The 27212-nt window shown below is 60.8% G+C and overlaps 1 protein-coding gene across 4 annotated transcripts; it reads right to left on the minus strand.

Annotated features, from left to right (window-relative positions):
- Positions 1 to 1240: 1240 nt before the first annotated feature.
- SYMPK (symplekin scaffold protein) lies at positions 1241 to 22797 on the minus strand. 4 transcript variants are annotated; one of them, XM_077840274.1, is made up of 27 exons: positions 22694 to 22797; positions 21059 to 21298; positions 19794 to 19859; positions 19279 to 19332; positions 18673 to 18746; positions 17853 to 17979; positions 17329 to 17578; positions 17000 to 17170; positions 16309 to 16548; positions 15425 to 15579; positions 14710 to 14860; positions 13995 to 14208; positions 12152 to 12302; positions 11837 to 12072; positions 11071 to 11152; positions 10621 to 10734; positions 10087 to 10234; positions 9401 to 9561; positions 7210 to 7318; positions 6114 to 6214; positions 5450 to 5540; positions 4952 to 5053; positions 4499 to 4686; positions 3541 to 3717; positions 2766 to 2855; positions 2158 to 2463; positions 1241 to 1538 (listed from the first exon to the last, which is right to left on the minus strand). In XM_077840274.1, exons 2-27 carry the CDS (start codon positions 21164 to 21166, stop codon positions 1359 to 1361), a joined length of 3846 nt encoding a protein of 1281 aa, XP_077696400.1. In that variant the 5' UTR covers positions 21167 to 21298; positions 22694 to 22797; the 3' UTR covers positions 1241 to 1358. The 4 variants fall into 4 exon arrangements, with proteins under 4 accessions (XP_077696400.1, XP_077696399.1, XP_077696401.1 ...); XM_077840273.1 differs by having other exon boundaries at positions 22722 to 22764; XM_077840275.1 differs by having other exon boundaries at positions 22690 to 22755.
- Positions 22798 to 27212: the final 4415 nt, after the last annotated feature.

Genomic DNA, 27212 nt, shown 5'->3' on the forward strand with positions numbered 1-27212 from the left:
CCCCCAGGCCCCTTGGCATCCGCTTACTCCCCTGCCCCTCCCACAGTTACCTCCCTCTCCTCGACCCCTTCTTCCACCCCTCAAGAGATCGCTTCCCAGCCCCCTCTGCTCAGGGCTCCCCCCCACACCCCGTTACCCACTCAACCCGGGGCCCCCCAGAGCCCCCTCACCCGGGTCCTCCCTTTCCCCACCCACTTCCCCAGTCCCCTCCTTCGCCCAGGTCCCCTTCCCAGCCCCCACCCCCGTACCCCGCACATGGGGGTGCTCCCGTCCTGCCCCCCAACCCCCCGTTAATACCGCGCCCCCCCCTCACCCGCCTGCTGCCGCGGCCGCCGGGGCCCGGCCCGCAGCCCGAGTAGAAGTAGAGCTCCCGGCCCAGGTTGCAGCAGAGGCGGCTGCGCTCGGCGGGCTCGCCCGGCTCGGCGGGCTCGGGCCCCTCGGGCGGCAGCAGCAGCCGCACCAGCGAGAGCCGCACCGGGGGCAGCGCGGCGGGAGCGGCGGGGCCGGGCGGGGGCGCGGCCGGGGGCGCGGGCGGGGAGGGGCCCCCGGGGGGCGGCGCGGCGGCGGCGGCGGGGCCCCCCCGGCTGCGGGGCTCGGGCCCCGGCGGCGCCAGGAGCCGGTAGGAGCCTTCGCGGGTCCGGAACTGGCTCTTCAGCTCGGGGAGCAGCGCGGGGGGCCCGTCGGGAGCCGCCACCGCCGCCGCCGCCATCTTCCCTCCGGAAGCCACCTCTGACCCCGCCCCCGGAAGCGGGGCGTAGCAACCACACGCGGCCCCGCCCCCTTCTCGACTGGCCACAGGCTCCGCCCCTACCGACCTAGCCCCGCCCCCTACCGAGACTCCGCCCCCACCAACCTTCCTCCAGGCTCCGCCCCCACCAACCTCCCTCTAGGCTCCGCCCCTTATCAACCCCAACCGGGCTCCGCCCCTCCCTAGGTTCCAACCCATAGCAACCTCCCACCAGGTTCCACCAGCCCCCGCCCCCTCTGCCCCCGCCCCTCCCCCCCCAGCTCCCCCCCTCCCCCACCCCCCCACCCACTGCCCCTCCCCCCCCAGCTCCCCCCCTCCCCCACCCACTGCCCCTCCCCTTCCTCCCCTCCAGCACCCACTGCTCCCTCCCTCACCCCCCCACCAGACTCCCCCAGCAGGAGGTTTCTCTGCAGGGTCAGGGAGATGAGCCCCGCCCCAGGGAGGGACACGCCCCACACAGACAGGGAGGCAGAAAGGCCCAGGACCAGCGACTCTTGATTTGGCCTCTTTATTTGGCCAAGAGCCAGGCCGTTAGCTGTGCAGTTTCTGCTCCTCTCCCCCTCCCCCCTGAGTATCTTTGCCCTGGAGGGGCCGGCTCTGCCCCGCCCCATCAGCTCTCTGCTTTCTGCTCCTGCTCCGTGCCGCCACCGCTGGGCTCTGGCAGCTCCTCAGGCTGGCTGACCGGCTGGGGCCCGCCGGGTGCCGGCTCGTCGGGCGTGAGGCTCTCGGGCTTGCTCTCCGCTCCCTCGTCAGCGGCGCTGCTGGCTCCCGCCTCCTTGCTCTTCGCTTCCTGGTAGGGGGCAGGGAAAGGGGGCAGACAAGATGCCTCATGGAGACACCCCAGCCCTGCAGCCGGATAGACCAATGGGACCCGTTGTGGAGCTGGATTCTAGCTTTAACTGCCACCCTGACCCCCAAGAGGGGATCATGTCCCTAACTGAGACCTCAACGGCCCCTCACTTATCCTGGGGCACTCCCACCCCACCCCAAGATCTCTACATCAGCCTTGGTTTCCTGGCCGCAGGCAGGAAGGGGAGGAGCCAAAGGCACTGGATAGGCCCTTGGCTCCATGCTTTGGTCAATCAGACCAGTGGGGGTGGAGCAGCCCTGCCCCCAGGGCAGATTGGCTCAAGCGGCAAGCAGGGCAGGGTCACTGGCTGCACAGGGGTTTGGCAGCAGGAGTCACCTTGGCTACCATGGGGCAGGGCCCTTGATGCTGCAGTGTTTGGGGAGCGCCCTCTGGTGGCCGGCAGAGCTCTCCTTACCCCCCTCTGTGCAAGGGGACACTGGGAGGCCAAGAAGAAGTAGGAAGCTCTAAGGCCAGCGAGGGGTTAATCGGACCCTGGCTGTGTGCAGCCCTGACTCTATGCACGAGCTCTGCCAAGTGCCTGTCTGTGCCCAGAACGTACCTTCGCAGGTAGGGGCCCCTCCATGCTGGAGTCCAACAGGGACCCATCTCCGCCTGAACCCTCCTCTTCCTCCTGCATGCTAATGAAAATGGTGGGCGTCTCCACCTCGGGCCCCTCCTCCCGGAAGTCCATCGGCTCCTCAGCAGGCAGCGGTGCCAGGGCATGGGCAGGGCGCGGCTGGCTGGCTGGCTGCTTCAGTTTCTGCTCCTCCTCCAGCTGGCGTTTGAGTGCCTTCTCCTGGGCCAGCCGCAGAGCGATCATGTCCTGGGACATGCGTGGGAGGAGAGGTGCGGGCTCCAGCTCCTCCTGCCCGGCGATAAAGCACCGTCAGCCAGGGAAGGGACCCCTCCCCATCCCTTCGAGTCAGGGTAGCAAAGGACTCCGCTCAGAGAGTCTGGGCTGGGGACCCCGCTCCCTGCCAGCCCGCGGGGGAAATAGACGAGGCCCATCCCACAGACCCTGGGCCTCTGCAGCAGAGCATTCAGACCAGCCCTGTGGCTAGAGTCCCGCCCCCAGCACCTTCTTGAGCCCACAGCTCTGTTCTGCACCTTCAGGTACCGGCTTACTCCCTCCCCAGCCCAGTTCCCAGCCCAGGCGTCTCCGCTCACCTCCTCCAGCGGCTGGGAGTCCTTCACCTCCACCTCCTGCTTGCTGCTGGCTTCCAGGATGGCCATGGTGGAGTTGGGGACATGCGCTTGCTGTGCGGGATGGGGAGGGGAAAGAGGGGCCGGGTGAGCAAGTCATGCGGGAGCCAGCTGCCCTGGGTCCGGGGCTCCAGCCTCTCCTCTGCCCTGGGAACAGCCAGCTCCCAACTGGAGAGAGAGGCTGGCCCGTAAGGACCTATGATTCTATGACCTACCCTGCGACAGGGGCAGAGTTGTCCTAGGGAGCAGTCACTAGTCGCAGCAGGTGAGTTTAAAGGCTGAGCACGAGCTGGCTGACTGAGGTGTGGTGTCCCCTAGGGGAGAGCTGGGAGCCCCACTGCTGGGGGTACACAGCCAAACAGGGGCAGAGCCCAGCACACTAGGGAGTAATCTTGCATCAGGCTCCAGGGGGCACTGTGACTAGGACCATCCTCCTCCTCCCACTGAGGGCTGGTGACACACAGCCTGACTCCCCACCTGCCCCAGTAAAGGGTGGGGATGCTGGAGCCCCGAAGGAACTGGGTAAGAACAAACCCTAAAGAAAGCTCCGTTCCCTACACCCCCACCTTCGTTAGACTGACGGGAAGCACTGCATGCTGGGGCCCTGCAGTCTGTCCCCATTATTAAAGGGAAGGACAGCTGCATACCCCACCATCACTTGTGCCCCCCCCCCAGATTACACCCAGCCCCCAATCTCCTGCATGACTCCCCGCCAGCCCTCCAGGGAGCAGGCCAGTACCTGGTGCGGAGTGAAGGAGCGGACATGGGCCAGCAGCGGCTCCCGCAGCTCGGGGCACTTCTCGAAGACGGCGTTGAGCTGCTGTGGAGGGAGCTGCAGGATGACCTGGAAGGACTGGGGCTTGGTGCGCTGGCAGCATTTGATGAAGCCCTCCCACACTTTGGGGTACTTCCACACCTGGGAGGGCAAAGGGGGGTGGTTAAGATAGGGGCCTTTTCACTATGCCCTCCCCTGCACACCCACACATGGGCACAAGGGGCAGCGAATTCAGCCAGCCCTCCATGTGTCAGTGGGTCACACTGGGGGTGGAGAAGCCCACCCAGAGGCAGTGCTGAAAGCCAGGGCAGCTGGTGGAGGAGCAAGGGGGCAAGGCACACCTGGAGTGGGGCAGAGGCCTGGCGTTGTCACATGCACCTCCGGAGCCCGCGCCCAAGGGGGAGCAGGACTGAGAAATGAAGAGACCTGGGCTGTCTGGGGGACAGGTGAAGAGCTGCCCCGCCCCCAGCTACTTTGGAGAAAATCGCTTTCCTTGGCGCGAGGATGCTGCCACCTCTGGGGAGGAACCTGGCGGCCAGTCAATAGCCAGACGCCACCAGCGCATGGCAGTTTAGGACAGGAAGTGCAGACTAAGTGCAAGGAGTGGGGGCTGAGGGAGGCCAAAGAGAGGAGAGGGGGAACGGGCCAGGACAGTGGACTGAACAGAAGCCAGCGACGGGATCTTAGCGTTATGGCTCAGCAGGGAGAGGACAATGCCAGCTCCAGAGCCCCCTACCTCCGGGGCACTAGCTTAACAGGGCCTCAACAATAAGAGCGCCCTCTGTGGATCACCCCCCTCCTCCACTCCTTAGGAGCCCTGGGATTTCCAGGGGCTAACCCAACCCAGCTTAGCTTGTGCAGGGGTCCCAGCGCTAGGCTGCCTGGCCAGTCTGCAGGAGGTGCCGCGGGGCTGGGTTCCCACCTGCTTCATGATGAGGCGGGACAGGACGTTCATGACGAAGCCACCTAGGCGTGGGTACATGGTCAGTGACTGGATGACCGTCCTCATGAGCAGCATGGGCAGGGGGCTCTGCTCCATCAGCTGCTGCATCACCACGGCCAGCACCTCCGACGTGTAGACGTTCCTCTCGCCGAAACACAGGTTGGTGGCTGTGGTGGGGAAGAGATGACGTCAGCCAAGGTTGCCGGGGATTCGGGGGTGCGGCTGAGACACACGGAGGGGCAGAGAAGAGAGCAGGGGGTAGGTTGGCAGTGGGCACGAGACGAGAACCCCGGAGTCCTGGCTTCCACCCGTGGGCCAGTTAAGGGGAAGGAGAAAGGGGCAGCACAGTGGCGCAAGCAGCCAAAGGGCTGGCTCAGCAGACGCAGCCGTCCCCGCTGTCCGAATCTGCCCCGGGCTCCGGCACCCCCTTACCTTTGATGATGGATTTCATGTCACACTTGGTGGAGTCGATGTTGTGCAAGGCGATGAGCAGCTCCCCAGGGTTCAGGGGGGACACGGCTGAATTCCCTTCACCTGCACAAGGCAAAGAGGGGGAGGCTGAGCTGGGAGGCCGGGCTGTCTGCGCAGACCCACTGTGCCCTAGTGGGAGGCTTGTACTGGGCGGCCTAGGGCCCTGCTGCCCAGATCAGTTTCTCCCCAGGCTCCCAACCAGAGACAAGATGGGGCTCCTGAAACTTCCTATGCTCAGGCTTCTCCCTGGCTGGGCCAGGGGGCGTGAAGCTCCCACCCCCGCCTGGAATGGACGTGGCAGGACTGACCCCCAATTGTCCTCGCACTGAGCGTTATGTCACCATTGCCCCCCCCCAGGGTCCATTGGCACCAGCCCATCTCCCAGCATCATGTCAGCAGCTGGCCCCGCAGAACGGGGAAATCGCAGCCCTTCGGCTCAGCTCCCGGCTCAGCACCTACCGTGCTGCGTCCCCAAGAGGCGGTTGAACACCTCCTTCACCACGATGGGGTTCAGCTTGATGAGCTTGGGCAGAGCCTGGATCACCTCTTTCTGCGGGAGGGAGAGGGAGAGCTTGGCAGATATTGGTTATGCCACACAACCCTCCGGCCTATTTAACACAGGGGAGACTGAGGCATGGTAAGGGGACAGGGCTGACTCGGGGCTCGCACTGAGCCAGTGACAAAGCCAGTAACGGAACCCAGGAGTCCTGGCTCCCAGCCTTCCCCCCGACCCGTTCTAACCACTAGACCCCACTCCCCCAATGGAACCCAGGAGTCCTGGCTCCCAGCCCCGCCCCCCCCCGCCCCCCCCGCACTCTAACCACTCGATGCCATTCCTCCCTCCACACTGAGGATGGAACCCAGGAGTCATGGCTCCCAGCCCCTCACCCGGCACTAACAACTAGACCCCACTCTAAATGGAACCCAGGAGTCCTGGCTCCCAGCCCCCTCTTAACCCCCACTCTAACCACTAGAGCCTACTGCCTCCCATAAGAACAGTCTCCACTAGGCAGTGGCTGTCCAGCCACTACCCCCACTCCGGCCATGGCAGCAGCTGGGCCAGGCAAGCTGCCAGGAGCCCTGCCTGGCTCAGCAGCACCCGCCAGGCCCCATGGGGTCCTACCTTCTCCAGCCCGTTGAGGACGGGGATGAGGAACCGGACGTCCGGGAGCCGCTTGTGGTAGAGATCACGAACTCGCTTCACCAGCTCGGGAGATGGGGGCACTGTGAGAGCAAGGGCAGGTTGTGACGAAGTGGGACTGTTCTTAATGTTTCCTCTGAATAGTGTGGGGGTGCCTCGGTTTCCCCTAGGCAGTTCTTAAGTATCTAGGGGGTGGGGTAAGGGTGTATGATCATTGCAGAGTCCTAGAGGGCAGGTGTGTGCAGGGGTCTGGACACAGAGATTGGCCGACACCCTGTTTCCTGGCAACTGATGGCCTGGGCCCTTCCCCCCTGCAAGGTGAGAGCTAAAGAGTTGAACAAAGGAATCAGGTGACCTCCTGGCCCTGGAAAGGGGAAAGCCCGGAGGAGGGGCTGGAGGGAGTTTTCAGTTTGGGGCTGGCTGGAGACATGGAGTGAAGGGCAGACGTGGTTGTCTAGCTCACTGCCCCCCAAAATGGACTCAGCTGAGGGGTCCGGTTCTCTGCACCTACAAGCTCTGTGTTAGACCATGTTCCTGTCGTCTAATAAACCTTCTGTTTTACTGGCTGGCTGAGAGTCACGTCTGACTGCAAAGTTGGGTTGCAGGACCCTCTGGCTTCCCCAGGAGCCCCGCCTGGGCGGACTCGCTGTGGGACGTGCACGGAGGGGCAGAGGATGCTGAATGCTCCGAGGTCAGACCCAGGAAGGTGGAAGCTGTGTGAGCTGTGTGTCCTGAAGACAGGCTTCTCCCAGAAAGGAGACTTCCCCAGAGTCCTGACTGGCTTCGTAGGAAGCAGTTCCAGAGCATTGCCCAGGGACTCTGTGACACAGGTCAACGCTGGGGGAGGGACTAGAGATCAGCGGGAGGAGCCCAGCGCTGGTCTGTGTGTGTGTGTGGGTGGGGGGAGGACGAACGCTTGAGGAAGCAACATTCCCATTTAAGGGGAAACCGAGGCACAGGGCAGGACAGACAGCCAGGGAGAAAAGCGAGCAGGCCTGCTCTAGCCCTCCGAATGCCCACCCATCTGGAGGGCAGTGCCAACTGGGGCGGGTACAGTGGCAACGTGGGGTGGGGATACCTTTATCTGTCAGGCTGTGCAGGCAGCGGGTCACCAGGGTCTCAGCCCCTTTGGGGCAGTTCTCCACCAGCAGCAGCAGCTCCGGGGAGTTCATCCCCATCCCGCGGATCTGGGCAAGGAGGGGAGAGAAGGAAGAGGCAGTCTCAGAGCAGAATCACCACGGATTGCGGGGGGAAAGGAACCAACTGTGCCGAGTCAGCACATGCAACAGGGCTGTGGCCTCCCCACCAAGCCCCAAGGGAACCCAGCTAGTGGAACGCAGCTGAGTACCCCAAACCCCCACGCTCCTGGGACCCTCCCCACCCTGCTGCAAGGTAGCCCAGCAGCCGGCTAACCCGATCTGTGCAGCACGGCCAGGTAATGCTCTTTGTTTCCACCTCCCCCCCTCCCCCAGAGGTTGGAGCCTGCACGGGACACTCCAGCTTTAGGTTCTGTTCAGAAAAGGCAAAGGGGGATGGACAGAGGCTGTAAGATCACAGACCCAAGGCTGGCTGCCCACCAGAGATGGCTTTGAGCCACAGGCAGGAGCAGTCTGGAGGATAACACGGTTATAAGGAATGGCCAGCATGGATTTGTCAAGAACAAATCATCCCAACCCAACCTCATTTCCTCCTACAACAGGGGTACTGATCTCAGAGGTAGGGGAAAGCAGTCGGCAGGATCCAGCTTGATTTCAGACGGGTTGAACAGTTCCACCTGACAGTCTCAGAGCAAACTAGGGAAATGTGCTCTACATGGAATTGCTCTAAGGTGGGGGCACAAAGCGCCGTTACCAATGGTTTGCTGCCTAACTGAGAGGACGTGTCTCCCGGGGTCCCACAGGAGCTGGCCTTGGGTCTGCTACCATTCAGTATTTCCATTGCTGACCCAGAGATCGGAGTGGAGAGTGCGATTATAAAATCTGCAGCTGACACCGAGGTGGGAGGGGCTGCGAGCACTTTGGAGGGTTAGGACTCAGCAAGAAGAAATTCCATCAAGACAGGCGCAAAGTACTGTACTTAGGAAGGAAAATATCAAACGCACAACTACAAAACAAGGACCAACTAGGGGGTCGTACTGCTGAAAAGGAGCTGGGCGTTAGAGTGGATCACAAATTGAATGCGAGCCAAGAACGTGATGCAGCCGTGAAAAAGGCGAACATTGTTCTGGGTGTATTAACAGAAGCGTCGCAGGAAAGACACGGGACATAACTACCCTTCTGTACTTGGCACCGGGGAAGGCCCCAGCTGGAGGGCTGGGTCCAGTTCTGGGCGCCGCACTTCAGGAAAGATGCGGACAAAGTGGAGAGAGTCCACAGAAGAGCAAGAGAAATGATCCAAGGTTTTGAAAACCTGGCCTAGGAGGAAAGGTTAAAAAAACCAGGTACGTTTAGCATTTAGAAAAGCCTGAGCGGCGAGTGGAGAACAGTCGTCAAATTCGTTATGGGCTGGTATAGAGGACGGAGATCCAGCATCCTACCTTCAGTGGACATGGCGAACAAGAAGCTATGGGCTTAATCTGCAGTGAGGGAGACTGAGGTGAGATATTAGGATAAAAACTTTCCAACTCTCAGCGGAGTTCAGCTCTGGAACACGCTTCCCAGGGAAGCTGTGGGATCCCCATTCAGAGAGGATTTTAAGACCAGGCTGACCGACCTGGCACAGCTGGTCTAGGTTTACTTGGCCGGGCCTCAGCGCAGGGGGCTGGGCTTGGTGAGCTCGAGGCCCCTTCCAGATGGACACTTCTGGACTCCAGAACAGCTGATCAACCCAGTTTTAAGTCAGCTGTCAATCATCCATTAACCCTTTATTTCTAACCTGAACCTTAATAGAAAGTGTGACCCATCTGCCTGGATCATTATTAGGTGTATTACGGTAGCGTCTAGGAACCACAGTCACAGGCAGGACCCCATTGTGCTAGGCACTGTACTTTTGCTTTGCTATTGGGTGTATTACGGGAGCATCTTAGGAGTCCCAGTCACAGAGCAGCCCCCCCACGGTGCTAGGGGCTGTACAGACAGCCCCTGCCCCAAGAGCCTAGCTTTGAATTCAGTCTCCAGCCCTGGGCTCAGACAACTCCAAGTCATCGGGCCCCGGCGCCCCTTTGCTTTGGGGTCAGCCTTACAGCAGCCACAGTTCGCTGTCCCCACCTGCACAGACAGCCCTGTACCCTAAGCAGCGGGTCCCCGCAGAGCCTTTCCCGGCTTGCTCACCGGCTGCTCGATGACCCGCAGCACGGTGCGCTTGATGTCAGCGATGGCCTCTGTGTAGACCGACGCCAGCTCATGGATCAGCTTGTGGTTCTGCGGCAGCAGGGCCAGGTACAGGTACAGACACTGCTTGACGGTCTCCTCGGTCCAGGGAGCAGCCACCTCTGCATGACAAGGGCGGGGGCGGGGCGGGAGATCGGTTGTGGGGCTCCCAGCCAACAACAGCAGCTGGAGAACCACGGGGAAGAGCAGCGGCCGCCCCGACCTCCAGCGCCAGCCCGCACCCAGGGCGCCAGTCCAGCAGGAAGACAAGGGACAGGCTCAGACTTCAGGGAAGAGCCAGCAGCTGGCCCGATTAACTCTAAGGAGGGGCTCTCTGATCCGCGGCTATGGAAGCAGCAGACGGCTACCAGCACAGCGGGGTTGGAGTGCTAACCACAGCAATGCCGGCTCGCGGGCAAAACCCAGCCACGGGCCTGAGATGCCCAGGAATTCCCCACGGCTATGAGCACAGATCTCCTTCCTCCGATCACCGAGCAGGGAGCAGCCATCAGCACCAGGCTGGGACTGGTGCCAGCACTGTAGGGGAGATCTGACCCACCAACTAGCGACACTGAGGACTGCCCCCCAGGGACAGCAGCCCACATTCATTGGTTGTCCCCCGGCCATGCACGGCCCTGCCTTGTTACCCGTGTCCTTGTCGGCGCCGAAGAGCACAGATGGGGGGTTGGGGTGCACCAGGAGCTGTAGGTAGTTCAGTGCAAACTTTTCCACGTACTCCCGCAGCTGGTCCTTCTCGTACATGCGCTTGATGAAGAGGATCGCCTGCTGGCGGACCTGCAGGGCAGACGCGGCGTGTGAGGGGAGTGCTCACCCAGCACTGAGAGGCAGCCACTTCTGGGGCAGGGGCAGCTCAAGACAGCTGCACAGCAACGTCACACGAGCGCTCCAGGCCGGGAATCACACCCCTGGCTAGCTGCTGGGGGACAGAGGCCTGGGATCTGGCTAGGACGGCACTGGGAACCCTCCGTCTTGCTTAGGACGCTGGGGGAGCAGTGAGGAATCTGAGTTACAGGTCTCATCGGCAGGATTCCTGAGCCTTTGTGGCCAGAGCGGTGGGAGCCTGGCCTGAGGCAGTATCTGGGGGGATGAGCAGGGCTGAGTGAATGCACAGAGGGGCTGGACGATACCACAAGACACCGGCCCCCGGTTGCCTGACGCACCTTGTCCTTCTCATGGGAGCTGAGGTCCAGCAGCACGTGCAGATACTGGAACTGCCTGGACGGACGCTTGAAGATCAGGTCCCGGAGGGTGGACATCCCCAGGTAGGTGCGGCTCTGCGACAGACGACCCCAGTGAGCAGATGGTCCCCCAGGGGCTCGGTTCTGCACCCACCCTCCCCCCACTGTAGGCTTGGGAATCGGCTCCATGCATTCAGCCGGAGGAGCTTCATCTAACACGGACAGGCAAGTGCCAGGTGAGGGACGCGGGCGGTGGGGCAGAAATCACAGGAGCCTGCCCGCAGATATTGGGTGCAAACACCATGTGATGGGGAGATACCAGCCCCACCCTGCCCCCCTGCAAGAGGGATCAGTGGGGTCAGTTAGGATCTTCTTAGGCAAGGACGGTGCCTCTTGAATAGCTGCTCTCCCCACTCTGCTCCTCGAACCCACCTCATCCTCGCAGTACTTGCGGATCACCTCCAGGGCGCTCTCTGTGATGAGTGGGGCTTCCAGCACCACCTTGGTGAAGATCCTGTAGGGGGCGCACACACAGACCATTACCACCAGGCTGCGGCCCCAACGTTCCCTTTGAAAAGGGGCCCTTCGCCTGCCCCTGAGATGCAGCCACCTCTGGGGTGGGCCAGGGATGGAAAAGGGAGAGAACCCCTGCCCCATGACATTATCCAAGTCACTTCCTCAGCTGGGCAAGAGATGTTTAGGACAGGAAGTGCAGGCAGATGTCTCCAGCTGAGAGTGCCCTCTCCACAGCCCTTGTGCCCCCTGCTGGGATGGAGCGAGGATGCTCACTGCTGTGTGATGGGGACACCTGCCCCCTGGAAAACCTTCCTAGCGTGGCAGGGAAGGCCAGGCTGGCAGCCCCACGACACGGCAGGGAGCTGGTCCCAGCAGGAGCGTTAGTTACGCTACAGGAATCCGGGCTGGGTGCTGGTCTAAGGCAGGTGATGCTGATGGGAGCCCTAGCTGCCACAGGCAGGACACTGCTGGGAGGAAGCTCGCAGCACTGGAGCCCTAGCTAGGCACTACTGGGAGGAAGCTCGCAGCACGGACATCCCAGCAGGGTCGCAGCTCATGGCACAGGCAAAGCTCACCCCCCCACCTAGGCTAGTCTGGGTCCAGACCAGTGACTCAGGCCAGGAAGGCTCCAACTCTCAGCTCCTCCCCCCCAAAGCTCAGCCCACATAGTGGGGACACCCACCCATCCTTCTGGTCTGGCTTCTCCTGCAGGCCAGAGAGCAGGCCAATGAGGCACTCGTCGTAGCTGTCCAGGGAGCCGGCGGGGAACGTGCTCAAGTAGGCATTGTACTCCTGGTACAGCCAGGCAAAGGCCAGGTCCAGCCGGTTGCGGATGTCGTCCAGGATGAAGGCCAAGACCTCGCTCTTCAGGGGCACGTCAAACTGGGTCACCAGGGATGAGAGGATCTTGACACGGGCCTGGTGGGGAGGGGAGAGGGGAGGGTCAGGCACGGACGGTACCCAGGCCCTGCCCCTCTGCGGCTGAGCCGGTGCCTACCTGGGCCGCCCCGCTGCAAGCGACGGCTCTCTCCGAGCACAGGATCCGCTTCACGGCTCCCAGCTTCAGCTTCTCCATCTGCACGTCCGTCAGTGGCTTGATCGCGTCGCTCAGGCGGAAAACCTTCTTGCGCCCGCCGGCGCCCGCCAGCCTGGAGCAGGGAGTTAGAGTGTGGCTCAGCACCGGAGGCGGACATGGTGTGTAACATTCTCACGAACCACCCACGCCTCAGGGTACCCATTTGGCTTGGTAGCACTACCCACCGGGCACAGCAGGAAGGCCCCAGGCATCTGGGCAGTGGGAACGCGCCGTCAGGAGCTGGCTGGACTCAACATACGTCATGTGGGATTGGGGAAAATCAGTGCCTGAGTGTTAACGGCCGCAGGGGGCTCAGGCAGGACCAGAAACTCAGCAGGGCTTGGCAGATGGAGGACAATGGACTTGAGGGGGCAGAGAGGTGTGTTAACATTGGGAACACAGAGACCCCGTGAGGGACCCCACAGGAGCCTGGCCTGGCTCCCGCCAGGACCAACTGCCGTAACCTCCGATCCTCTTCGCTGACCTAAAGCCCTCCCAATGGTATTTGTGGTTCACAATCAAACTGGAAGGGCACATGGAGTGGAGTCCCACAGGGATCAGTTTTGGGTCCAGTTCTGTTCAATATCTTCATCAATGGATTTAGATAATGGCATAGAGAGGGCACTTATAAAGTGTGTGGACGATACCAAGCTGGGAGGGGTTGCAAGTGCTTGGGAGGATAGGATTATAATTCAAAATGATCTGGACAAACTGGAGACATCGTCTGAAGGAAATAGGATGAAATTCAATAAGGACAAATACAAAGTGCTGGACTTGGGAAGGAACAATCAGTTGCACACATACAAACTGGGAAATGACTGCCCAGGGAGGAGTACTGCGGAAAGGGATCTGGGGGCCATAGTGGACCACAAGCTAAATATGAGTCAACAGTGTAATGCCGTTGCAAAAAAAGCGAACATCATTCTGGGATGTATTAGCAGGAGTATTGTAAGCAAGACACGAGAAGCAATTCTTCCGCTCTACTCTGATATGACCTCAGCTGGAGTATTGTGTCCAGTTCTGGGCGACACATTTCAGGAAAGATGTGGACAAACTGGAGAGTCCAGAGAAGAGCAACAAAAAATGATGAAAGGTCTGGAAAACATGAGCCATGAGGGAAGACTGAACAAACTGGGTTTGTTTAGTATGGAGAAGAGAAGACTGAGTAGGGACATGATAACAGTTTCAAGTACATAAAAGGCTCTTACAAGGAGGAAATGAAAATTGTTCTCATTAACCTCTGAGAACAGGACAAGAAGCGATGGGTTAAATTTGAAGCCAGGGCAGACATTAGGAACAAGTTCCTGTCAGGGTGGTTAAGCCCTGGAACAAATTGCCCAGGGAGGTTTGGAATCTCCGTCCCTGGAGGTTTTTAAGAGCAGGTAGGACAAACAGTTGGCAGGGGCGGGCGTGAGTGCAGGGGGCTGGGCTAGTTGTCCTCTCGAGGTCCCTCCTAAGCCTGTGACTCTATGATGCTCTGGTGCAGGGACTCGGAGCCTGTTTGTAAAGGGCTGCCTGGTGGCGCTGCAGATACTGACTGACAGGCACTGATGCCCAATGGGGCAAAACCTCTCTGAGCAGGAGTCTGCCTGTCAGACTGGCTGGGCAGAGCTCCCAGTGGGCAGCAGGGGGTGCTGCAGAAGAGCCAGCCTGGGAGGTGCCAGCCTGCCCTGGAAAGGGCCACGACCTCTTGGGATACCTCCTGGGAGACTATAAACCCCAGGCACAGCACAGACCCTGAGGGCCCTCCCCTGAAAGACCTCACCTGGTCTGGGTGGCCGGGATGATGGGCTCTGGGCGCCGCTTGGCCTGGGGGGCCTCTTGCTCCAGGAGGATGGTGACGCAGCCCTGCGCCCCCAGCACGGAGATGGCCTGCCCCTGAGACAGCGAGGACAGGCGCCGTTTGATCAGCACGCTCTCGGGCTTCACCAGCTTCTCCTCCTTCGGCTCCTCCTTCAGTAGCTTGGTGTGTTCCACGCCTGGGGGACAGGGAGAGGAGCCTGTGCCAAGGAGCCGACTCACCCACGGTGCCCTCGCGAGGCCAGGCAGAGCCATTCAGCCCCCGGCCACCAGCCCCAGAGGAAGGAGAGAGGAGCCGGGAAACAAGAGCTGCAACTACCCCCAGCTCTGCCGAGGCCCCTCAAACACAATCCACAGCCCCCTGCCAGCCCCCCCCGAGCTCCGCCTGTGCCCCTCCCTCCTGACCCGCAGCCCCCTGCTAGCCCAGCCCTGGAGTCCCCCCAGCTCTGCTGGTACCCCACACTCCTGACCTGCAGCGCCCCCACCCACTGGAAACCACTCACCCCCAGCAGGCAGCGAGGAATCTTGTGGATGGAGAGGGCTCCCGAAGTCTGGAGAGGCAGAGAGCCGATGAGCAGGGGAGATGGCACTGAGTCTGAGGTCTCCCAGACGCTAGCTCCCCTTCCCCCAGAGCTCTATCTGTGCTACAAGGGAGACCTCCGCTCCCCCAGCAGACGTACCTGGCCCAAGCCCTGCAGCCGTCATCTGGGTGGCCATCAGGCGGGCGAGATGCTTGATCTGGGCGTCTGTGCCAGCCGACTCCACGGGGGTGTAGGTGGCTTGGAAGGAGGCGGGCATGGTGTCGGGCAGGTACACCATGCTGATGAGCACCTGAGGCAGGAGAGCCAGGACATGGCCGTGATGCCCTGCCCGCCGGGGGATGCCCTTATGGGCCCCAGGCCCTGCGCTCTAGGCCCAGCGCCGTTTCCAGCAGCGAGGCCTCCCCGGCTTCCCACCAGGCCAGCGGGTTAGAGACCAGGCTGCAGGGAGAGCGCCCTCTGCTCAGCCCCCGCCCAACCGCCCTGCAGCCCAGGGCCCCCCAGTGGCATACTGGGGTCACTGCTGATTGCAAGGCAAGATGGATTGCAAGCTGAGCCCCCTGCCCCACTCCCCGCAGCACAGCGTCCCCTAGCGCCGTCGCACTGGGGTCAGCACTGACTGCGAGGGGAGAGCGCCCCCTGCTGAGCCCTGTCCCGCACCCTGATCCCCCTGGATTCCCTCACAGGTCTCCCATCCAGCACGCCTGACGCTCTTTAGCTTGTGAGCTGTCACAGGAGCCACTGCTCAAGGCCTGGCGGTTGCAGCCCAACACACCCCTCCCCGGGCAGCGTGTCTAAGCGGGGGGGGGTGCATTTCAGGGGACTCAGCACCGAGCCAGGGCCCAACCTCACCCACCAGATTGGCCACATTGTCCGGCGTCAGCAGGGGCTGAAGGAACTCGGCCGTGATGTCCGTGTCCGAATGGGTGCTGGTCTGGGCAGAGGGCTTGGGTGGCGGCGCAGCTGCTTGCTCCAGATCCTTATCCTCATCGTCCTCCCCGAGGGGTGGCTCTGTGCCGTAGAGGCCTGGGGTTAGAGACGAGGGGCACTGCCAGCCGCAGACAGCCAGGACTGGCGCCACCTCCACCCCGGGCTCGGCAGCGGAGAGCAGGCTCCTGGCAGGTGCCACAGAGCGGATGCCGTGTGCACACAGAGCTCCACCTTCCCAGCAGCCCCTGGGACCAGAACCTTGGGGTCCACAGCTGGTACGGCCCCAGCAGAGGGGAGGCAGCTTCCGCCCCACACGCTGCCCCCTGCCAACCTTACCCAGCCCTGGGGAGGGATTTCACTGCCTTAGAAACCCGACCTCTAAGGACAAGCTGGCTGCTCCAGGCCTCTGGCCCGCTGGATCCCCGACTTTGCTGCGGAGGCTGCACCCAGGGGCCCAATTCAGATGATGCCTGGGACACCAGTGCTCCCATGCCCCCACAGCGCCCCCTGCTGGGAGAAGCTGGGACTGGAGTAGCCAGGAGCTCCCCCCACAGCCAGTGCTCCTGCCCTGCTCCCCACAGCACCCCCTGTTGGGTGAGGCTGGAGCTGGAGTAACTGAACTGGAACTAAAATAACTGAGCTGTTCCCTTGATCACCTCCCTCTGGGAACTGGGACAAACTCACTGCACAGGGGGCCACCCAGACAGCTCTCAGCTGCCTGCACCCCATCTCCCAAGGCACCCCATCCACAGAAACGGTTGCTGCTAAATGGGGCCTCCCAGCAGAGCGAGGCCTGCCCTGCCCGCTCACCCATCTTCATCTTCTTCAGGGCTGGGTCGCTCTCGTCCCGCGGGCGCTTGCGCGGCTCCTTCAGGCTGGGCATGCTGCGGGTGATCTCGGCCTGCTGGGTGCCCAGGTCCACCAGCAGGGTGGTGATCTGCGCCTGGAACTCGAAGGACGAGGGGTGCTTCAGCACGCTCAGCAGGTGCAGCTTCAGGTTCTTGCGCACGCTACTCACCTGGGACTTAGCCAGTGTCGGCGGCAGGTTGGCTGGCAGGAGGGTGACATGGAAGGGGCGTCAGGTACGCAGGAGGGGGGCTGCCCCAGAAGGGACCCGCTGTAGGATGGAGGCTTGGGCTAGGCCTGGGGTCTGGCTCTGGGTAGAGAGTGGGGTGCAGGGCAAGGCAGAGGGTCAGGACTCCTGGGTAGGAAGCGGGGTGCAGGGCAAGGCAGAGGGTCAGGACTCCTGGGTAGGAAGCGGGGTGCAGAGTGGGGGAGGGGCAGGACTCCTGGGTTCTATTGCTGGACAGGGAGTGGTGGGGTGGCTGGGAGTCAGGACAAGTGTTGGGATTTCATTCATTAACACACACAAAGCCCTTTGGGCTCCCTGGCTGAAGCCCTGGAGAGGACCCGGGGAAGCCCCCGGCCGACTGCTGCATCCAGTGGCTCAGGCCAGGGATGGGGGTTCCGAGGCAGAGCCCGGCCAGGGGGCAGTGCTTACCATGCAGGGTCTCGTAGGCCTGGATCACTTCAGCCATGAACATGGGCCGCTGGCGGGCAATGGAGGCCAGGGAGCCCAGCGCCGCTGTGAGGTTGATGCTGGAGATGGCCGGGTGCACCATGAACTTCAGCAGCTGCTCCAGGGCCGCCTTGCCCTCCTCCCACAACACATCTGAAAGGCAGGAGTGGGCGGGGTCACGGCACAGGCCGCAAGCCGTGGGCTGGGCGGGGGACAGCTGTTAGCGGTGGAGGGGCCGCGTGCCGACAGGCAGTGGGACCCCAACAGATCACCCGACCCGGCTCCTAGAGCCCTGCTGGGCCCCCACTCACTGTGTTTGATATAGGGGTGGTCCTTGGGGATGCGGTCGAGGCTGATGTCGTTCTCATGGCGCTTGGGCACGTCTGAGTCGGGCATGCGGGGCGACAGCGTGATGATCAGCCCCTCCACGAACTTGATGGCGTGGGTGCGGATGCCGTCGTTGTCCGAGTCCAGCAGCAGGATGATGTCGCTGGCCATGGCCGACACCATCTCCCAGCAGGCCTCCTGCAGGTCGTTGATGACCTTGGACTTCACCATCCACTGCCGGGAGCCAGAAGGGAGGGGTGAGTGCCCAGGCCGGCCGCCGAGCACTGATGACCCCCGACAGCTGGGGTGGGGAGCACAGTGCCCCCTACGGGGAGAGGCCGGGCCTGGAGTAGCCGGTCGCTGCCCACACAGCCAGCGTCCCACCCCATTCTCCACAGTGCCCCCTGCTGGAAGAAGCTGGGGCTGCAGCAGCCAGGCGCTCCTCCCCCAGCCAGTGCCCCCTGCTGGGAGAGGCGTGGGCCGCACAGGCTGGCCGAGGGGCGCTCACCTGCAGCGCCACCTTGTAGAGCTGGGTCATGGCGAGGATGGCCTTCTTCACCACGTTGACGTTCTCGTCCTTCAGCAGCATGTTCAGGTTGGCGATGAGCTTCAGGAGCAGCTCGATATCCCGTTTGCTGGGGGTGGGGGGGAGACAGACAGCGCTGGCTGGAGGTGGGGCAAGCAGCTACTGCAGCAACCAGACCCTCATCCAGGACCAGAGCAATTGGCTTCTATGGAAACCTCACCCCTTGTACAAGTGGGGAAACTGAGGCAGGGGGAGGGAGTTGCCACGGTCACACAGGGAGTCAATGGCAGATCAAGGCACAGTACCCAGGAGTTCTGGCTCCCAGCCCCCTCGCCCTAACCACTTGACTCCATTCCCCTCCCACAGCTAGGAATAGAACCCAGGAGTCCTGACTCTTCGCAGCCCCTGTTGTAACCTACCAGGCCCTGCTCACAACAGGGATCTTAGCTGGAGACAAGGGATAAGCGCCTGCCCCACCCTGGGCACCCCCCGCCTCAGGGAAAAGCCCAGTCCCACCGGTCCGTAGCTAGCCGACTTCCCTTCTGCAGGCTGCTGCTGGGACGCTCCTGTGCTGGCTGAGGGAGCTCCCAGACTCAGCCCCTCCCAGCAGGGGGTGCTGTAGGGAGCAGGGTGGGAGAGTCCCAGCGGCTGTGGCCTGTGGGACATGGGGCAGGAGCGCTGGCTGGCTGGGGCTCCCATCTAGGTGCTGCACAGACCTGTAGCACCCTGACGGCTTGGAAGCTGTGGGGGAAGGAGAATTACACCCAGTGGCTCCGGGATGCAGCAGCCAATCTGTCCTTACCAGGCCTCTTCTATGAAGCCGATGACAAACTTCCGCACCTCGATGGATTTGTCCGCCTGGAAGGCGATGATCTCCTGCAGCCGGAGAGGCAGGCGGTCAGGGCCGGGCTCAGCTGCCCAGCGGGCAGCGGAGCTGGCCGAGAGGGGGAAGAGTGGCCAGGGCAGAGCTAGAGTGCCCCCGAGTCAGGGCAGGGAGGAGGCTGCGGAAAGCTTTAGGATAGGCCCAGGTGAGAATATTTACACTCCACGGTCCTGTGTTTGACACTGAGCAGTCTAAGCCGCCAGCCCTGGCACTGCCCAGGACACGCCAGGCTTGAGGGGCATCTGGGGCTCCAGCTGGAAACCCAGGCAGCCTTTGGGCAGCCGCTCATACCTCACCCCCTGCCCCCCAAGCCATGGGCCTGCTGCGCAGGGAGTTAATGCTCTGTGTCAATCAGAGGAGTTCTCCACCTCACTCAGCCGTCACAGGGTCGTGGGGGCCACTGAGTGAAGGGCCTGCAGAGCCAGTGGTACTGCACCAGCCCTTGCCACGGGCACGAGGAGAGTCAGGACAGGCTGTTTTCAGAGTCGTTCCCGGCACCCCAAAGCGGCGCCCAGGGCTACTCACATCCAGGAAGTTATCCAGCAGCGTGGGGTCCTTGTTTATAATTAGCTCCTGGACCTGTGGGGAAAGAGGAACGGCAGGGGGTGAGACTCGGGCGGATGGAGGGGTTTGCAGCATCAGCCATCGCCCATCTGCCTCCCCCCAGCGCAGCACCCTGCCCCACGGACCCAGCCGCCATCCAGCATTTCTGCGACACCAAAGAACTCCACACAGAGCCACGTGAGCCCAGCAGCAGGTCTTGTCCCTGCAAGGAGCCAGGTGGAATCAGAGAATCCCAGGGAAGCCAGAGAGGGGCTAATGGCTAGAGAGACGGGGAAGGTGTGGGTCCTTATGAGAAGGCCAGGGAGGAATCTGAGAGGCATGAAAGAAAAGCTGATGCTATTTGACCCTAGCCCTGCTGTCTACACCTTTGACAGGCAGGCACGGGACCTCGTGCCCCTCTACAGCTCTTCCCAGCACCCTGCATTCCAGCCCACTGTCATCCCATTGCTGCAGGGAGGAGCAGCGTTTTTGCTCACCTGTTTGAGGAGGTTGATTTTAGAGTCGTTGCTGATCAGGGCAGCTTGGTTTAACAGATCCACCACCTGCAGAGAGAGGAGGCACCAAGGAATTCAAGATTGGCCTGGCTCCTCTCGCAAGACAGATCAAGCTGACGAAGGAGGCAACACCCAAGGGCCAAGCTAGGCTGGGAGCTCAGGACAGTCCTAAGTTAACCACTCATGCGGCACAAAGCAGCACCACAAGCAGGGATGGCTATGAAGTTAGAAGTCCTGCCCGGTACAGAGGGACTCCACACAGGTAGCTCAGGAGGGGTACGCGACCAATGGCGACAGCTGCCCTGGTGACAGACACCTGTCCCACTTGCATTACGGTAGTGCCTAGATCAGGGCCTCATCGTGCTGACAAGACAGACCCATTGCAAGAGATGGTCCCTGCCCAAAAGAGCTTCCAATCTAAACCCTTAGCTAGACAGGACTTTACCCACACCTAGTTTCCTCCAGCGTGGATGCCGCTGTACCAGTATAAAGGTGCTTACATTGGTATGGGGAAGGGGAATTCCAGGATAAGGCACTTTGATGCCAAAGTAACTGAGTCCACGCCAGGTTGCACCAGTGCTATATACCAGGAAAAGTAACACATCCCGATCCTGCGTTAGTGACCCTGGGATAAAAGCCGTGCAGACAAGACATGCAAAAGATGGGAGGGGAACCAGGCCCAGAGAGAAGGAGGGATGTGCCAAAGGTCACCCAGTAGGGCAGTGGCAGAGTCGGGATAGATGCCAGGTCTGCGAAGTCCCAACCCTGCCCCCAGACTACGCTGCCTCGCAAGAACCAGACAGAGCCAGTAAACACCCTGTACAGAAGGACCACTGAGGGGCACAGCACGTGGCCCCAACATTTAGCCCCTCAGGACACCCATTGAAACTGGACTGTAATTGGCAAGAGAGGTGAGCAGACTGTAACCTGTTCCACAAACCCCGGCGCCAGCCACTCCCCCTGCCCAGGGGCTGGAACAGAGTTGCTGCCCCCTAGAGGGAAAGGCCCTTATCCTAGTCATGACACCCTCCACGGAGCCAGCCGTGCCCCCTGCTGGTGTTGGTGACCCCTAAAGGGGAAAGGCCCTGTATCCCATTCCCCCAACCCCTGTGCAGCCAGTGCCCAAGACCTGGGGCCGGATCAGAGCCACCTCTCTTGTCCCTGGTCTAGGGCTAAAAGGGACCAGGGCCTGACTCCCAGCCCACTTGAATGTTCAGCCTTCACCGACCGCTCCCCGCCCCACGCACCCGCTCCGAGGTGGTCATGCTGTCGGTGCCGCTGCCCTCCTCCTGGGTGAAGAACTGGGAGGCGATGCTCATGCGGGCGTTGCTGCCCTCCCCTGCGCGGCTGGTCATGGTGAGGCGGGCACCCGGCGCGCGAGCCGTTCCCAGCCGAGAGCGGGATGCCCCTGCCAAGGGGTCTGTGCCCAGCGCTGGACGGGCGAGAGGGCAGCTCTGTGTTCCCGGCCCAGGGGCTCTCAGCTCAAGCTGCTAACGAGGAGACTAATTAGCGCCCTGCCCCCACAATCCCCAGCTCCCCCCACATGAAAGCCCAGGACACCCCATCACCCCAGTCTAACATCCCCACACCAGATACCCCCGGGGCCTCCCTGACGCCACCCCGGCCTGGATGCCCTGTTACCCCACAGGACCCCCAGCCTGCCCCACTGCCCCCATGGGATACCTATCAGCCCCACCCTCCCGCCATTATCACCGCCCCAGGCCTCCCCCAGGGATCACATCACCTCAGGGCAGCCCTCCCTTAGCCTCCAGGCTCGCTACCCCCCCTCGCCGGCCCCCTCCCCGTTGTAACCCCCCCCTTCCCTCCCTCGCCGGCCCCCTCCCCATTGTAACCCCCCCCTTCCCTCCCTCGCCGGCCCCCTCCCCATTGTAACCCCCCCCTTCTCTCGCCGGCCCCCTCCCCATTGTAACCCCCCCCTTCTCTCGCCGGCCCCCTCCCCATTGTAACCCCCCCTTCTCTCGCCGGCCCCCTCCCCATTGTAACCCCCCCTTCTCTCGCCGGCCCCCTCCCCATTGTAACCCCCCCCTTCTCTCGCCGGCCCCCTCCCCATTGTAACCTCCCCCTTCTCTCGCCGGCCCCCTCCCCATTGTAACCTCCCCCTTCTCTCGCCGGCCCCCTCCCCATTGTAACCTCCCCCTTCTCTCGCCGGCCCCCTCCCCATTGTAACCCCCCCCTTCCCTCCCTCGCCGGCCCCCTCCCCATTGTAACCCCCCCCCTTCCCTCCCTCGCCGGCCCCCTCCCCATTGTAACCCCCCCCTTCCCTCCCTCGCCGGCCCCCTCCCCATTGTAACCCCCCCTTCCCTCCCTCGCCGGCCCCCTCCCCATTGTAACCCCCCCCTTCCCTCCCTCGCCGGCCCCCTCCCCATTGTAACCCCCCCCCCCTCGCCGGCCCCCTCCCCATTGTAACCCCCCCCCCTCCTCGCCGGCCCCCTCCCCATTGTAACCCCCCCCCTCCTCGCCGGCCCCCTCCCCATTGTAACCCCCCCCTTCCCTCGCCGGCCCCCTCCCCATTGTAACCCCCCCCTCCTCGCCGGCCCCCTCCCCATTGTAACCCCCCCCTCCTCGCCGGCCCCCTCCCCATTGTAAACCCCCCCCTCCTCGCCGGCCCCCTCCCCGCCGGCCCCCTCCCCATTGTAACCCCCCCCTCCTCGCTGGCCCCCTCCCCATTGTAACCCCCCCCTTCCCTCGCCGGCCCCCTCCCCATTGTAAACCCCCCCCCTCCTCGCCGTCCCCCTCCCCATTGTAACCCCCCCCTCCTCGCCGGCCCCCTCCCCATTGTAAACCCCCCCCTCCTCGCCGGCCCCCTCCCCATTGTAACCCCCTTCCCTCGCCGGCCCCCTCCCCCACGCTCGCTCACTCACTCGCCCGCCCCAAGCCGCGGGCCCTCACACTCCGCGCTGCCCCCTCCCGGCCGCCATCTTCCCCCGGCCCGGGCGGTGCGCACTGCGCAGGCGCGCGCCGCAAGGCCGCCTGGGTCATGTAGTTCTGTTGCGTGAAGTGGGGGCCGTGGCGGAGCCGCCGCGGTGGGTGCTGGGTAACCGAGTCCATCGCCTGCTGCTGCCTGCCGGATGGGGTGGATGGTACAGCTCCTTCCTGCCCTTTGACCCATGACCCCAGCCACAGCGACCTCTCCTGGTGCCCTTTGACCCTTGGCCCCACTGCCCTGATCACAGCAACCTCCCTTTGATGCCCTTTGACCCCTGACCCCAACCTCAGCAGCCTCCCCGGTCTCTGAGGCAGAGGCGCGGCCAGGGGGCTCCACGTGCTGCTTCCGCCCTCAGGCGCTGCCTCCGCAGCTCCCATTGGGGCCCAGTTCCCGGCCAATGGGAGCTGCGGAGCCAGCGCTCATGGTGGCGGCAGAGCGCAGAGTCCCCCTGGCCACCCCTGTGCCTCTGAGCCAGAGGGAGATGTGGCCCCTTCCGGGGAGCTGCGCGGAGCCGGGTAGGGAGCCGACCGGCTTCTCACCAACCGGACGCCTGACGACCCTGCACTATCGGGACTAATGGCGTCCCGGGCATACATCGGTCGGGATGCGGGAGAAAGAGTTAATTATCGGCACAGTCCCGATTTTATCGGGGCGTCTGGCCACCCTACTCCCCAATGCCCTTTGATCCCTGACCCCACAGCCCCAATCCCAATGATCTCCCCCCACCCCCACCCCCAGTGGACATAGACCTGGATCTCACCCCACCCGTGGCCCGGATGTTTTTCCTCCACCTTTGCACCCGTCCCCCAGGCCAGGGCTACGGCCCCCTCCCAAAGCTTTTCACGCCCTGGCGAGGGCGGCCCCATTGGGCCCAGCCCATAAGGAGGCAGGAGGTTGTTTGGGTCTTTGGTTTGTGTCCTTCCAGAAAACAAAACTTTGACACGGCCAGCGTGCAGCCCTGGCAAGATCTTCCATGGTGTGCGGCTCCTCTGGTCAACAGCTGGTCCGTGGGCCTCCGCAGTCCCCTGCATCTGGCTCGCTAGAATAGCAGGCTGACTTTCGAGCTTTTCCAGGCTGCAGGTCGACCTATCGTAATCATTCCATGTTGCTTGCAACCTCTCTCCTAACATCCAGAGCAGCCATTCCAGCAGGCACATAAAGGTTGTTCACACTGGTGGGTTCTAGCCTCCTATGATCCCATTCAGTGCAGGGTCCAGTTTCTGTGCATGGGCTGATCTTGCCCACACCGGACAGGTGTATTCAGCCATTGAATAGCGAAGTGCAAGGGCAGTGGTTTGCTGCTGGGCTGGTTCCCCAGTTTGAATTGGTACACTTCCTGGGTATGTTGTGCCAGGTGCCTTTTACCTTCTCCATGTGTGCCTCAAAGGAGAGAGTGCAGGCTAGCGTCACTCCAAGGTAGACATGAGTCCAGCAGTGGGCAAGTGATACCCCGTTCCAGATATTAAGTTGTCTACCGGCCTCACAACTGCACAGATGGAAGAGACTCACTTGTGTTCTGGCTGGGTTGGCACACAACTGGGTCTTGGTGTAATAGACTGAGAGCTCGGACAGCACCGATGTTAGTGTCATTAACATGGACAAGTTCGGCTGGTTTTCTGTTGCCCTCCATCAGCTCCACTTCCTGCATAGTTCAACGTAAAGACGTTGGGTCTCTAGGAGAGATTGTAACATTCAGGCGAGGGCGTGATCTTTTGTCATGTTGTGTATTTAGTGAGGAGCCTTTGGTGATTCGCTGTGTGTCATATGTCGCTGCTAAGTCGACAGACATGGCGCCTGTTACCAGACCAGTTTCAAAGCCATCTGTGATGTAGTCAGAGATGTTCAGTGCTTGACCAGTGCGTGACTTGCCTGGGCAGAGTCCAGCTTGATCTGGGATTAGATGCTTTTCAGCGAATTATGATAGGTGGTTTAGGATAAGAAGCACACACAGTTTGTAGAGGTGACATAGTAGTGAAAGAGATCTGACATTCTTCAGCTCCGTTGAGTCCTTCCCTGGCTTCAGGAGAGCCACAACCTGTGTTTGTTGCCAGGTCTTGGGTACTTTGTATGTGGCTGAGCATGTGTTAAACAATTTAAGTAACTAGTTTTTTATTGCTGGTCTGACAGGTTTAATTTGTTCAGTACAAATGTCGTCTAGCGTAGCGTCTTTGCCATTCTTGAGGGTGTTAATTCTGGAAGTTAATTCAGTTATTGCATACAGTGCCCCCAAAGTTATAAGGCTGTTTGATGAAAGGAACAGAGTAAAGGGGTTTTGTCACAAAGGAGCAAAGTTAAGGTTGATCTGGTGATCTGTGCATTGTTTATATTTTCCAATAAGACAGGAAGTAGAGGCAGAGTTAAGGCTATTTGATGAGATGGGAAGGGAGGTGGGTTTAAGGCTGTTTGACTCAATACAGCACAAAGCTAAGGTTGATCAGGTGCAGTTAGCTGTGTGTATCTGATACTTGCCGTTGTTTTGGTGAAAGTATCATGGGAGGGGATGGAGTTAAGGTTGTCTGACCCTGGGGGTGGAGTTAAGATTAATGCAGTGACCTCAACTGTACATTTTTAAAAATAATTTTCTAATTTTATTATTTTTTAACCAGAAACTTCCACTTTAATTTCCACTGAATTTCCCGCTGTCCAGATGTTGGTGATTACGGAGGACAGTAAACATTCCCCTCTGGATGATTTGCGTTTTGTTTTTTTTAATCACTGAAGTGATAGATATTCCCCTCCCAAGTTTAAAGCAGTTTGTAGCCCGAGAATCTTGTCCACATATTAGATTAGCTTTGCAGCCAATCTCTGCCACATGCATGTCTGATGCTTTCCGGGGGTACCCAGCATTGCGAGGCACCTCGCTACCACCCATTCTTAGCGCGAGGAAACCTTATGTGTGCCTGCCAGGGGTCAGCTCCCTGATTCCACCAGCTCGAAAGCTTGTACCTTCCACCAATGGAAGTTGGTCCAGTAAAAGATATTACCTCCCTCACCTTGTGCCTAGCTCTTAGATACGTCTTAGAGAAAACAGGTATATGTTTATTTAATGCAGAATAGAGATTTGAGAAGAAGCAAGTAGAATTAATGGAAACAAATGGGTACGTATAAAATAAAATCATAACCCCCATTCTAAAGCCTTCACATAACAAGCCACTTTTCTGTCTCTCCCAGCATTAAACCACCAGGCCAGCTGCAATCCTCTGTTCAGAAGACAAGCTAGGGGCAGAATAGTGAGGTGTACCTCTGTACCCCCGGATGCAGTTCCAACAATTTGTTGTCTTCACTTGTAAACCGGGCAGCTTGTTTTTTCCTTTGCAGACTTTGCCATCACTCGATTCGCACTTTGCTCAGCCTGTACGCCGGCGCTCACGGTGAAGGTCAAGCTACATACAGCCAGGCAGAGAAATCAGCATCTCCTGCCCAAAAGAAATTTGTTCATCACCTTCTGGGGATCAGCCCCAACTCACTGCAGACGCGTAACTCCCTGCGCATTAGCCATACACAGGTTTTACGGTGAGTATGGCGCCTGTCGTGACGCAGGCTTTGAGAAGAGATCTCACACCACACCCTCTGAGGAACTATGCAGAGACCAGCCCAGGGAACCCTGTGATCCACGGCCAGCCGGCACCAGCAGCTCCCTGGGTCACAGCATGTGGGACGACTCGGAGATTCTCAAGCCAGAAGGGATCATTCTGATCATCCCGCCTGAGGCCTTCCTGGCCAGGGTCAGGGAATCCAGCTAGCCAGCCAGACCTGCAGCCAGCCCAGATCTGGTGGTTGAGCTAGAGAGGCGCTTTTACAAAGAGACGTCCAGTTGTGATTTAAAGAACTTTTTGCAGTTTTGCTGTTGCTTTCTCTGCCCTGGGTGGATTGGGTGTTTGCTCCAACCTTCCCACTCCCCAGCGTCTTTTCATCTCAGTCCCCTCCACCCCCATCCCTGCCCCCTCACCCCTTCCCTTCTCTTTGCAGTTAACTTATCCCTTCTGAACTAAACTCACCCCCCCAAATTAAGATGCTGTCCAGTTAATATCTCCAATGTAGCAAGCCAATGGTGGGTTTGTAGTGGTCCCTATGGCGAGTGTAATTTGAATGGCACAATTAGAAATGCCCCCACTTGTACCCAGTCAGGAGGATGGGATGCCCCCCTAGGGGCATATGAACTGTTTGGAAAAGCAGCCTTAAATATCCCAGGAATCCCCTTAAGAAACAGCCCTTACTGGGCCCTACAGGGTCACTATTTTGTATGTGGCCGAAAGGCTTACAAGGTGCTGCCAGCCAACTGGACAGGTAGCTGTTATATAGCTCATGGAGTTCCTCATCTTTCCATAACTGCCACACTGCCCAAAGGAAAGATTAGAAATGCCCGAGACACCTCTGTTGAGTCACGAGAAAAGACCCTGCGGCGACTGACTACAGCATTAGAGGGCAATATGAAGAATCCCCTCACAACCGAG

This window comes from Eretmochelys imbricata, chromosome 23, assembly GCF_965152235.1.
Source record: "Eretmochelys imbricata isolate rEreImb1 chromosome 23, rEreImb1.hap1, whole genome shotgun sequence".
Classification (NCBI taxonomy): domain Eukaryota; kingdom Metazoa; phylum Chordata; order Testudines; family Cheloniidae; genus Eretmochelys; species Eretmochelys imbricata.